The 13013-nt window shown below is 49.7% G+C and overlaps 1 protein-coding gene across 1 annotated transcript in view; it reads right to left on the bottom strand.

Moving 5' to 3' along the window:
* The window catches only part of PTPN1 (protein tyrosine phosphatase non-receptor type 1), a 60033-nt gene extending 57342 nt beyond the window's left edge, over window positions 1–2691 (bottom strand). The window contains exon 1 of the mRNA XM_020888650.2: window positions 2461–2691. Within this exon, the coding sequence (XP_020744309.1) occupies window positions 2461–2523 (63 nt within the window). The 5' untranslated portion in view covers window positions 2524–2691. The remainder of the gene's footprint in view (window positions 1–2460) is intronic.
* Between the last annotated feature and the right edge of the window lie 10322 nt (window positions 2692–13013).

Raw genomic sequence — 13013 nt, 5'->3', positions numbered from 1 at the left:
TTTTGTTTCAGTTAGGAGTTAGTATAGTGAGAAATAACTGCACTGCTTTGTTTACAAAAATTATGTATTATTTTTTAAATCACAATAGACTAAGCAAGCTCAAAGTGGCTTGGTAGAAAGTTGCCTTCCTTGTGACATGCCAGAAAATATTTTTAACTTCCATTTTCTACCAACCATAAACACATTTCTTTGAATTTCTGAAAAATAATGGTTTTGGTAAATTGACATATACTTTGGAAAATCTGCCACTTTAAACTCAAGGTCATTTGAATTCTACATTGTTTTAAAATGCCACAGTTGGCTACTAACACTTTTAATGTTAAGAAGGAAAAGAGTTCTAATTTCGATTTTGTAAGAGAGAAATATCTGTACTGCAAAGGTGAGAAAGCCTGAGTGGATAATTCTCTAAGATAAAAGAAACCACCTCCAGAAATGTGGCAATCCATTATGAGTCTAGAGAAATCTCAACATATAACTCATGGGACTTCAAGGTGGTAGACAAACTTAAGAACGAGGGAAATTTAATTGAAGACCATGCTCCACGCTAGTGGCTTGCTTAACACAGTTTTAATAATGCTTGGGTGACAGGTCTCTCACTCTGCCCTAAAACAAATCAAATTCAACCAAAGGCTTTTTATAATATGAATTTGTTGTTGCCAACTGAGTCAGTTTCCATATAAAAGATTTTCCCTCAAACCTCCTGGAGGCCACCCCTACTTGAGACGGGGCACATCATAATCAACTTCAACACTTCAGATGAAGAATTTTTTCATTTAAAACCACTTTACTATACTGTATTAAATCTGATGCAAAAAACTTGTCTACACATTCTCAAAGTCACTCGTGGAATTCATTCAATTCACTCAGAGAGACTAGACATGGAATACAAATTTTATATATTGATCGACCATACTTATACAGATTAGAGTGGTTATAAACATTAGTCTATCAGAAGCTAATATACATTACACTGCAAGTAAAAATAATCCTGTCAAATAAGCTTGATGCAAATCCACATGAAACCAAGCCTGCCAAAAAAAGGCTTTTGTTAGTCAAGCATACCAAAGAAGTACTTAAAGCTTTTTTTCCTTTTTAAGTGGAGCTCAAAATAGATGTTAATACTACCAGCTGATGGGTCTCACAGTTTGCCTTTTGAGCCTATAAGCCGAAGACAGCCTTCTCGCTTTACACAAGTAACAACACCTCTCTATTCTGCACATCGCTTATTTAAAACACCCAGTGTGGTTTTTTTGGTTAATCCTCACAACCCCCGCAATGACATTTAATCGGGAGCAACACATTTTCCTCACAGGATTTCGCTGCTCCTGAAAGCAGACCTCTTCATCTTTTCTAGCTGATGATGCAGACATATGGGAGAAACCCCACCTCCCTAAGTTTTTATTCATGAACCACCAGAGCCCACAAGGAGAGGAGGACTGCGAAAACATCATCTCCACCCTGACCGAAGGGTCAGATGCTCGCCGGAGAAAATTTTAGATACTGTTTTCGAGAGGGTTAAAAACGTTAACCTCCCCACGCGCTGCCTGCCTGACACGGAGTAACCTTCTGGCCCCAGTGGAGTGGGTGCTACAGGCCTCCTGTCTGGAAAGCGCTTGAGTCTGATATTCTCAAGGCTGAGCTCAAGGAGCAAATGCCTCTTCCTCTGACAGGTCTTCCCTGATCCTCTTCTCTGAGACAGCCCCTCTCCCCTGAAGTCACTCTCGACCCGCTGATATTTTGTTTTTTTCGTAGCCCCTGTCACCACTTCAAACGATCTGCTCACGTGTTTGACTGCCCCCGTTCGACTCTAAGCTCCCGGGCTGGATAGGATCTCGCGGGTCTCGTTCAGCAAACACTACTTCCAGCGCCTCCGCAGTGCCTAGCACGGTAAGAGGCACGCCGATGCAGATCCATCAAATGAATGAACAGGAAAGGGGAAGGGACTGTCATCCTTGGGACTCGACACAGCACGGCGACTAGGGGGAGAGGAAATGTAAAAGAGGCAGGGCGGGAGTCCTCCTCTCCCCCCGGGGAGACAAAGGAAGACAGTCCGCGGTGGTCCGGTCTAGGAAGGGAAGTGGGGGCGGGGGGCGTTCTGCCCACCACCCCAGGGGACAAAGAGTGGCCGGGCAGGGGGGCGGGGTCGGGGTGCGAGGCTTCGCGCCGAGAGCGGAGGCCGGCGGCTTCCAGGCTCGCGAGGTCGGTCAGCCGGGGCTGGAGGACCTGAGGAAGGTGGGGGGGTCAACGGGGGGCTGTGAGTCCCGGGAAAGAGGCAGGCCCGCCCAGGGGACAAAGACACAGGGCACCGGCCGCGGCCGCCGTCCGATCGCGTCCTCAAGCAGCGGTGGCCGAGGCGGAAGGCGGGACGCACAGGGAGACCCGGGCCCAGGGCGGCGTGTGTGAGGGGAAGGCTCTCGAGGCCTCAGGGAGGGCCTGCAGCGCTCCGGGGCGCTCCCGCACCTGGTAAATGGCCGCCCAGCTCCCAGCTCTGTCGATCTGCTCGAACTCCTTCTCCATCTCCATGACGGGCCGGGGCGGCTACCGCGCCTCTCCCTCGGCCCAGCTGCGCCGTCTGCCGCTATAGGCCGCGTCGCGCTCGCCGCCCCAAGTCCCCCCGTAAGCCTCGGCTCCGCCGCTACCGCCGCCTCAGCCGCCGCCGCCGCCGCTTCTTCATGTCAACCCGGCAGCCGGAAGTACGCACCGCGCTGCCGCGAGCTCTGCCCCTCAGCAAGGAGGGCCAATCAGCGCTCGTAGGTGTCGGCGAGCACTTCCGCGGGGCGGGGCCGTGGGCGGGGCCTGGGCAGACATCTTGCCGCGCGCGTTCCCCCCTCCCTTCGCGGACTCCGGGCTTGGGCGTGGCGCGCGCCCGTTGCCTAGGCGACCCCTGGCGCCCCGCCTACGGTGCGTGGGTTTGCATGCCTCCCCCGCCACCCCGCCCACGCGTCTTGAGCACAGGCCGTGACGCGGAGCGTTGGGTTCGAGTGACCTTGAAGCAATCATGCTTCTTTTCTGCAGCGCCAGGGCCTAGGTCTCAGGGCTCAAAGCAAGCTGGCGGAGGCGCGGGGAGCGAGGGGGCGTTACGTGCTCCCCTTCCAGCCTCCCTTCTCTGGCCCGATGTCCGCCCTGGTTTCTTGAAACTTAGCGCTTCATGGTTTACCAGACTGTTGGGAAAGGCCCCGCTATTCTCTGAATGTACTTTCCGCTTTGGAGTCTCCTGGGCGCTGCGGAAATGAATGGATTGGGATCTTGAAATGATTTTCAGTATTTCCCAAAATAGCAAGGAAGTCCTGCTCAGACTGGACTCAGTGGAGCACGCATTCCACGGCGCAGTAGTGTTGGATAATGGCAGGTTTCCGGGCCGACCTCCGAAAGATTCGGATACAGGCATGTGCATTTCTCACCCGCCAATCCAGCTAATTCTGTACCTGTGGTCCTTGAATAGCACATGAAAAGGGCTGGTCAAGTTGCTTTCCCGCAAGTTCTACTATAAGCCATCTACCTTTGGCTCTGGCACCTTATTTAGATTTTGTGAACTTCGTGGGGTCAGAGACCCTACAGGAAGGAGTCATCTCTCTTCACTGTTCCCATCTCAAGCCTCCCCAAGAGTTGTGTTGAATTCCAGCTCATTCCTTGAGTGCTTAGGTGGGCACTGTGCCTGGCATTTCAAGTACATTTTCTCATTTAATCTCTACAACCACCCTACAATATAGGCACTTTTATTATTCTCATTTTATAGATGAGGAAACTGAGGCTGTGGGAGGCAAAATCACTTGGCCAAGGTACCTTTGCACATGGGTATGGAAGCCAGGATTCTAACCCAGTCTCCAGGGGAAAACACCCTTTGGAGCCAGGCTGCTTAAGTCCAAATTGCAGTTCTATTAAATATAATTCTAGCTGTGCAACCTTGGGCAAATTACCTAACCGCTGTCTGCCTCTGTTCCCTCCTTTGTAAAGTGAAGATAATAAAAGTACCCACCTCATAGGGTGGTGTGAAGACTGAAAGAATATGAATAGTGTTTTGGGGGTCTTCCCTGGTGGCTTAGCGGTAAAGAATCTGCCTGCAATGCAGGAGACACAGGAGAGTGGCGTTCGATCCCTGGGTGGGGAGGATCCCTTGGAGGAGGGCATGGCAACCCACTCCAGTGTTCTTGCCAGGAAAATCCCATGGACACAGGAGCCTGGCAGGTTGTGGTCCATGGGGGTCGCAAAAAGTCAGACACAGCTGAAGCAACTCAGCACACACAGAGCACTGCTCTTTTAGTCTAGTGGGTGGATCAGTAAATATGAGCCCCCATTATTATTTACATTCCATCAAATAACAGCAAATGGGAGGTAAATCATTATTGAGTAAATGCAATTGGTTTGGTAGGCAGTGTCTTTAGAAACTATTTCATGGAGGGGGAAATTAACAAAAGATGTCCCTTCAAGTGAAAAGTTTGGGAACCCCACACTTGGCAGTTGTCTAGTATAAGTCTTAGCTATTTGACTCTCCAGGTCCGTGAACTCTTCCTGCCCTTGTTTCTTTAAGTGCTAGTTTGTCTGGAACTCACAGAAGAGCTCCTTGAAGGGAACAGAGAACAAGGCTGGTTCATTCCTCTCACATGGGCTGAGCTAAGTAAGTAAATAAATCAAATGCCCATATGGAGCCCAAGTGGCCCTCCTGCCTTCAGGGAGTGCTACCCGGTGACGGGAGCGGCTTTCGAGTGGAGCCAGCGCTGTGCTCAGGATCCTGGTGAAGGAGTGTGGCGGGGTGCAGGGTCTGCGTGTTTAGTGGGTGTATTAGTTACCTAGGGTGACCCTAGCAAATTACCAGAAACTTGTTGGCTTAAAGCAGCAGAAATAAAATTTTTGAACAGTTCTGGAGGCCAGACGTCTGAAGTCAACGTGTTGACAGGGCCACACTCCCTCTGAAATCTCTAGGGGAGAATCTTTCTTTGCTTCTTCCAGCTCCTGGTGGCTTCAATTGTTCCTCAGCTTGTGGCAGCATAAATCTGGTCTCTGTCTTGTCTTTACTCAATTTTCTTCTCTGTCTCCTCTTTTGGCTGTCTAATCTCCCTCTGCCTTACTCTTTGAAGGGTGTCTGTCATTGGGTCTAAGACCTACTCTAATGCAGGGTGACTTTGCATGGCCAGGTGATCCAAGATGATCTCATGTTGAGATCCTTGAATTAATTACATCTGCAAAGACTTTTTCTGAATGAGGTTACATTCTAGGTTCTTGGGAATAGGACTCAGGTATATCTTTTTGAGGCCCCCCACTCAACCTACCACAATGGCCGAGGGTAAAACTTTTTCACAATATTGATCCTGAATGAAACTTCTCACTTCAGATTTCAGCTAGTCACTATTATATCCATTCTTCACATAGCAGCCAGAAGATGCTCTTAACTTTTAGATCATGAGAACTTATATGTAAAATCCTCCAGTAGTTACCCACCCATCCTTATTAGAATGAAACCCAAACAAGTCCTAACATTGGTCCATTTTGCCAAGCTCTCTGCTTTTTTTGTAGTCTAGTCCGATTCGCTGATTCACTGAATGAGTTTGAACCTCAGGACCTTTGCACCAGCTTTTCCTGCTGCCCGGATCTTCTTGCGGTTCTTCTCACCCTTTAAATTCCAGGTAAAACGTCCTCTGCAGACAGGTCTCTAACCACCCTCTCCAAAATAGACCCCAGTCACTCTCTAATAGTGACCTTGTATTTTTTCTTTTTTTTTTTGGCATCACAGAGTTCATCTCTCTGTAAAATCCCCCTCTTTATTTGTTGGCTTGTTTCCTTTTCCTGCCCCCCCCCCCCAACTAAAGCATTCCATGAGGGTAGGGACCTCAACCTCTTGGGCCGTGTCCCAAGCCCCTGATATTGGGTTGGGAGGAGAGACTCGAGGTGCTGGAATCTTCTCCGGCTCTCTGAGGCTTGGCTCTTGTCCATAACACTCTGCCAGTTCCCTGCCAAGGCCTGACCTAGAACTAGCCAAGCCTTGCTATCCCCTAGAGATGTGATGGTGATGTTGGGGAATCTTTTAGTGATGACCGGTTAGAAAATAAACAAATGACCATGTGTCATGATAGCTAAAACCTTTTCCTGGCAGGCCTGCCTAAGGGATGGTCTCACGCGATTTCCCGGGTCTTTCCTTCACAGATTTAGCTAATGGAGGAAATCAATGACCCATTAAACTTTTAAAAATGTCCTAAAGTGTTGTCAGTAGAGAAGGATGGCTGTTTACCAAGCCTCGGACACATCATTGACTCCTGACTTAGCAGTGTCAGCAAGTTTCTTGGTAAAAATCCATCCTGGTCTTTTTTTCTGGGAGATAGACCAGTGTTAGGAGCTTGGGATTCAGGGAGAAGTCAAACTAGTCTCTGATGCTATGTCGCTTCCTCAGAGAGGCCCCTTCTGATGCCCCCGAGTAAACAGTGCTCCAAATCCCTGTTTCTTCTTAGCACTTATCAGGCCTTTGAGGACATATTTCTCCCTACTGTTACCACGTGGTGTCACGTCATACATTTTTCTACGTGTTCCCGTCTACCACTGCATGTAAACTCCGTGAAGAAAAAAGACAAAGTCGATCTGCTTCAGGGCTGTCTTCCTTGACCTACAGGTCGTTCCCAGATGGGCCCACAAGACCCACAAGGCCCACAAGAAGGTTCCAGAAATCAAGATACCAGGGCTTTTTTCTACCTCATCGACTCGGACCTCTAGAGTCCTCAAGGCCCCCCAGCTCCTTCTGTCTGCCAGTGAGGACACACAGCCGAGAAGGCACGTGGCCCTTCCCTCCGAGATTCACAGCTGCTGTCCTGAAGAGGTTTGGGCACCTGAGCCGGTTGGCTGATTCGGTGACAGCCACATGCATCCCTGAGATGGGATAACTGACTCGGGACGAAACCCAGGCCCGCAGCACGGAAACTGGATGCATAGAGAGAGCTTCAGCCATGGGTTACAGACATGCTAGGTGTGATGTTGCATTTTATTTTTAAAAAATAGTTTATTTTGGCTTTTTCTTAAAAAAAAATAGAGTTTTTTTTTTTTTTTTTTTTTGGCTGTGTGGCACATAGCATCTTAGTTCCCTGACCAGGGATTGAACCTGCACCCTTGCAGAGGAAGTGTGGTGTCTTAACCACTGACGGCCAGGGAAGTTCTGATCTCGCATTTTATGTTTTCCAACAGTCCCAAAAGTCTGGTGTTATTCCATTTTGTGATGAGAAAATGGGTAAAAAGAGGTGAAATCAGTGAATAGCCCAATATAGAATGTTGGTCTGAATGCAGTGGGTTAGAAGCTTCTAAACCCTGGGTCTGCTGCTTGCTACCTTTCAGGCTTTGGGCAAGTTGCTCAACCTTCTAGTGTCAGCCTGGATGCTTTCCAGCGAGAGACGCTCAACTGAAAGTAGCTTTCACAAAGTGGGGAATTCACTGGCTCCCGAAACTGGGAAGTCCAAATGTGGCTCGCTCCAGGCACAGCCGCGGCCGGGGGCTCAGACCTTGTCACTGCGGCTCTCTCCCATCCCTGCTGTCTCAGTGCTTCCATCTGTGTAGCTTCACTCTCCTCGCCAGGTACCCAGGACGGCCCCGGCAGCTCCAGCCTCACTCCTTGCCAACTAGGCAACCCCGGCAGAAATAGTGCTTTTCTTCCCCTGTGGTCCCCGGCACCAGTCTTGGTCTTGAATCTCATTGGTCCACTTGAGTCTCACATGCCATCTCTAAGCCAGTCGCTTTGTCTAAGGGAAATATTGGCAAAGAAGTAAGCTGAGGCCCAGAAAGGTCAGTTTCTTAACCAAGGTCACACAGCTATAAGTATGGAAGTAGGATTTAGATAAGAGGCCATCTGATTTTAGCATCTGTGCTCTCAGCCACTGCCTCTCCAAGAACTCCCATGAGCTCTTAACAAATAATAGCCATGTGTGCATGCTAAGTCATGTCTGACCCCATGGGCTGTAGCCCACCAGGTTCCTCTGTCCATGGGATTCTTCAGTCAAGAATAATGGAGTGGGTAACCATTCCCTCCTCCAGGGGATCTCCCTGACCCAGGGCTCCATCCCAGGTCTCCTGCATTACAGGAAGATTCTTTACCATCTGAGCCATCAGGGAAGTCTTAATAATAAACCATGGACACATGGTAATAGTGATAATAACTATCACAACAGCATGGTGAAGCTACTACTATTATTATCCCACATTTGAACTGAAGCACAGAAAGTTTCACAGCTTGCTTGTAGTCACACGGCTAAGAAATGGTGATGCCAGGATTTGAACCCAGCTCAGCTCTAGATGCTGTTTCTAATTCTGAAATTCTAGGACCAAATTTGAGTTCTGCACTGTTTCAGAACTCGCAGGAAGGTTAGCAGCCCAGAAGCTCCTCCCTCACCTCCTCCCGGGAACTTAACCATCCTTGTGAAGACTCTCCCGTCACCCCTCCCCCCACCCCCACAAAATATTTCAGACTTGACTCCAAGCCGTTAAAAATACAAACAAAAATAAATACATAAATCTAATCTGGAGCTGCCTCTCTTGCAAGGCTGAGTTCCCAGGGACTGGAGGGGCAGGCGCTCAGGGGAACTAGGGGAATCACGTGTCTTCTGAGAAAGGAGGGTGGGGGGAGGTGATCGAAGCAGAGAATCTTTGAGCAGGGAAGTTTGACTCAAGGGTGGAAACTAGACCTGGCCCCGTGCTTTCAGCAAAAGAAGCTTTCCAGAGGCCACCCCACTACAGTGGTTCTGGGTGGAGATTCGGTAATCTGGCTGACTTGGGCCTATGTGCCCTTGGACAGGTTACTTACCCTCTCTGATTGTCAGTTTTCCGTCTTTTACGTTAAGACAGGGATGTGATGGTTGAATGAGCTGGTGTCTGAGCCTTGTCTCTAGTTCAGGGCCAGGACTCCATAAATATGGCTGTTATTATTGCGATTGCGTGGGTTGCTGAGTGAAAAAAGCTAACACCTGCCTCCAGATGTTTTCATGGTATATGTTGCCACCTCCTATTTTACATCTCTAATTTTTGGCATACTGCTGGAGGTGAGAAGGGCTGGCTTTGTGGGTGTGTCTCTAATCTGGTGGCTCAGGGCAAAGAGCCTGCCTGCCAATGCAGGAGACACAAGAGCTGCAGTTTCAACCCCTGGGTCAGGAAGATCCCCTGGAGGAGGAAATGGCAACCCACTCCAGTATTCTTGCCTGGGAAACCCCCTTTCAGAGGAGCCTGGTGGGCTCCAGCCCATGGGGTTGCGGAGAGTCAGACACGACTCAGTGGCTGAGCACACACCCCAGGGCCTGTGCGGCTGCGCAGGGCCCCAGGCTGAGGTCGTGTTGATTAGTGTTTGCTTCAGCAGGTTTTGTGTTTGAAGATGGAAATAGTCTTCCATTTGAGAACTGGCTGCAGAGAGGGAGGGACTGGCCTGAACTTTCTCTCCTTGTGCTGGAGGGAGGCCTGTGGAGAGGTCCCACACTTGGGGTGACTGAGCAGAGAGACCCAGACTTGGGGAAATGGGTTCACAACTCTTTTGCTATCCTCACCTGAGCCATGGGGAATGGTGGGTGGAGGATCTGGGGTAGGCAAGGGAGAGTAAGGGTCCAAAGTCTAGAGGGAGAGGCAGGAAGGCCCCCTCCATGGCAGGTAGACTGGTTCCCACAGCACGGTCACAGGCTGGAGAGGAAGGAGGAAGGAGACCCGCATGAGCAAAAGTCGGATGCAGGTACATGGCCTCTAGAAATTATGTGCTCACAGTTTCATTTTATGTTTTCCTTCTCTGCAGATAATTCCCGCCTGTCACACTCAAGCCTTCACTGAAGTGTTGTTCACTGCTCCAAGCTCATCTTAAGTAGGGGTCAGATACTAATCGCTCCCAACGTCAATTCTCTTCTTCTTTCATAGAAACAGGATTGTACCTTGGCAATGGCTGCCCAGCTAAAGACTACATTTCCCGTGTTCCCTTGCAGGGAGCTCTGCCGTGTGACTACATGCTGGCGAATAGGATGTGAGTGTTAGTGATAGGGTCTACTTCTAAATCGTGCCCTCAAAGGCCTAAGTAGTACTGTACTGGGCAGGGGGACAGGTAAGTTCTTCCTTTCGCTTTTTACTCCATCCCTCTGCCTGGAATGTAGGGTGCAGTGAGTTCCAACTTGAACTGTGCAGACAAGGGCAAGATGCAGGGGTGGAGGAGAAAAAGATGGAAGTGCCTGGCCCACCACCCTAGACCGGTCATGCATAGACTGTTCTATGAAAGAGACGTAAAGGAGGCTGGTATTCAGCTGATACACACAGGTCTAGTCATCGTGGTTGCTTACAGACGTCCTTACTGTTAAAAATAAACTTCTGCTTTGTTTAAGCCACTGTTTGTGGAATTCTCATTTACAGTAATTGAATCTGTTTTCTGGTTAGCTCAGCCATGCTTCAGGGGGCTGATAAGGAAGAGGGCTGGGTAGTGCCTCCAAATTCAGATGGTGTTGGGGACAGGAGCGGCACCCTGTTGCAGGCAGTTAAGAGAAGGGAGACAAGGGCTGTAGAAGTCCTGGGAGAGACAGCGCACTGTGGTTGCCAAGCAACCACAGGGGTGGTCCATGGGACATGTGAACATCCCCCAGAGATTCTGAGTAATATCCGCAGAAAGAACCTGATAAAGTTTAGCCTTGTTCGAGTCATGGGGTCTGATTGTTAGTTAGATATTAAAGGGGAAGCTGGAAATTTCGGGGACAGCTGGGGTTAGAAACCATGCCCAGAGAATGTTAATTCCCTTCTGAGGCAGATCCTTTTTGGTTGCCTATCCCTCCATCATTCCTTCCCCCACCCTTCTTCTTGGCTGACTGAGCCCACCCAATATAACAGAGGCAAAAAAAGTGAGCTGTTCTTTTTCCAAGCCATCTTGGCGGAGCATGGATGTATAACTCAAACATAGCTAATTTGATGTCAGGCAAAGTCCGCCCAGGAGCTCCTGGGAAAGGTTTCTCCCTCTTGTAAGAGACACATAGAAGGAATTACGCTTCTTCCTCAACAGGCTAAGGCTGGAGGAGCACAGAGAGAGAGAGAGAGCCCTGAGTCCTTGACAAAGTCACTGAGTTACAGAGCTGTTCCTGGAACCAGCTGGCTCTGACCGTCTTCCTAATGACAAGGTTTTTTGCTTTATTGTTGAGGCTGCTTTTTTGTTACTTGCAGCCGGAAGCATGCTAACTGATACACTGTCTTTGTCTTCTGTCTCAACCTTCCTCCAGCCCTGGGTCTCAAGTGTAACCTTATTCCTTCTGCAAAGCCCTCATTGCTTTGGAAATCAAGCCCTTCTGGAAACCACCTGCATCGACTTGTCACCACTTTTCTTCTAAATAAGAATCTCCCTCGTCACGTCTTACTTCTTCATTTCAAACCAAGATCTGTATCTGGGTGGGGTGGGGTGAAAGCAGAACTTCAACCTTTGTGCAACCCTCTCTTCTGGCGCAGATCAGTCCTCTTGTATTGGCCTTATCGGTCCGGATGTGTGTCTCTCTCTGCTGCCTGGGAGCTTGTCTCAGGCCTGGGCTGAGGAGTGTTCATCTTGGTATACCTTTGGGTAGCTCAGGTTTGGGCAAAGGAGGTGCTCCCTGAATGCTTGTTGAATGACTATATGAAAGAATGAATCATCTAAACCCAATTTTATCACCTCCCTCAACAGAGCCAATTTCCCTCCCCAGTGCCCTCCTACACTCCTCTGGGACAAGACAGTTCTTGCAGAGGTAGAGACAGGAAGAAGTTAATTCGGTTCTCGGTTCCAAAGCAGCTTCTAATCCTTCTCTCTTTAAATTACCTTTAATCCACCCACTGTCAGCCTTAGCTCTGGTTCAGCTCTGAGCTGACTCTGACCCAGAGCATCTCAAAAAAAAAAAAAAAAAAAAGGAAGGAATGAGAGAGAGAAGAAAGGAAACTGTGTTTGTATTTAAATCATTTCAAGAAACATGGAAGAACTAGAGACAGAAATGATTCGAGGTGGGCGTGCTCTCCACCAAGAGCTGTCAATTCTAGACCTTTTTTCCCCCCTCAGTTCTTCTTCTAATTACAAAAGTAATACATGTTTAGTGAAGAAACCTTGGAAAGCACATATGAAAGAGAGGAAACTCGGTGTTTTAGTCTGCCCACTTGTGATGGTGACTTAACGTTTTGGTATGTGCATTTCCACATTTCTATGGTTTGTCCCTGTTTCTTCCCCTCTGTCTCCATCCCCCTCTTTCCCTCAGCCTCTCTTAACTCTCTCTCTCTCTCTCTCCAAGTATCTTTCTCTCCTCAAATTTAAATGCTCCCAAGGTCTTCACCCTCCAGACCGGGTCGTCCCCCGCCCTTAATAAACAGCTCAGCTTGATCTAATTCCCTGTCTTGTAAGGCAGCAGGAGATTCAGTGCCCTGGCCTCCGCAACACTTTCTGAGAAGTCTGAGTACCTTTTCCTCGAACTCGGGTCACCGCTCGTGTCTTCTCGCTCGCAGTGGTCCCCTCAGCCTGCTCTCCAGGTTCCCTTGCCCTTCCTGCATCCGGAAGGCTTCGGCCCTAAGTCACACTCCAGCTGAGGCAGGTCAGCGCTGCGTTTCCCCACAGGACGAGAAACCCGGGACAGGTGTCCCCGGGTCAGGCTCCTGGCCTGCGCCTCCCCTCACGCGTGCCCGCCGCCTTCACACTCGCAAGCTTCCTGCAGTCACTGCAGTGGGCTCAGCGCCCCTCGGGGTCTGGTCGCCACACCAAGGAGCGCGCGCCTTTGGGAGCAGCCCTCGCCGAGGACAAGGGGAGGCTGGTGCACAAGCAGCCCGGCTCCCTGCTCCTCAGAGGGGGGCCTCTCCGGGGCTGGTTGCTCCTGGGCTCTCGGGAGTCCCCACAGGGGCGGAGTCCTCCTTGCCCACAGTGGTGGCCGGCTGCTGGGTGTCCTTCTCGTTCCCTTAGCCCTGGACCGGTCCGCCCTAAGATCTCCTCTCAGGTCACTCACTTGCATTCAGAGCTTTGCCTCTGCATCGGCTTCTGGAGGAACTCTGCCCAAGACGGTAGACTTGGGCTTTTCCTTCTAAATAAAGGCCGTGAA

The sequence above is a fragment of the Odocoileus virginianus genome, chromosome 9 (assembly GCF_023699985.2).
Source record: "Odocoileus virginianus isolate 20LAN1187 ecotype Illinois chromosome 9, Ovbor_1.2, whole genome shotgun sequence".
NCBI classification, from domain to species: Eukaryota; Metazoa; Chordata; class Mammalia; order Artiodactyla; family Cervidae; genus Odocoileus; species Odocoileus virginianus.
The sequence above is the reverse complement of the archived record's forward strand: the minus strand, read 5'-3'. Positions and strand labels throughout refer to the sequence as shown.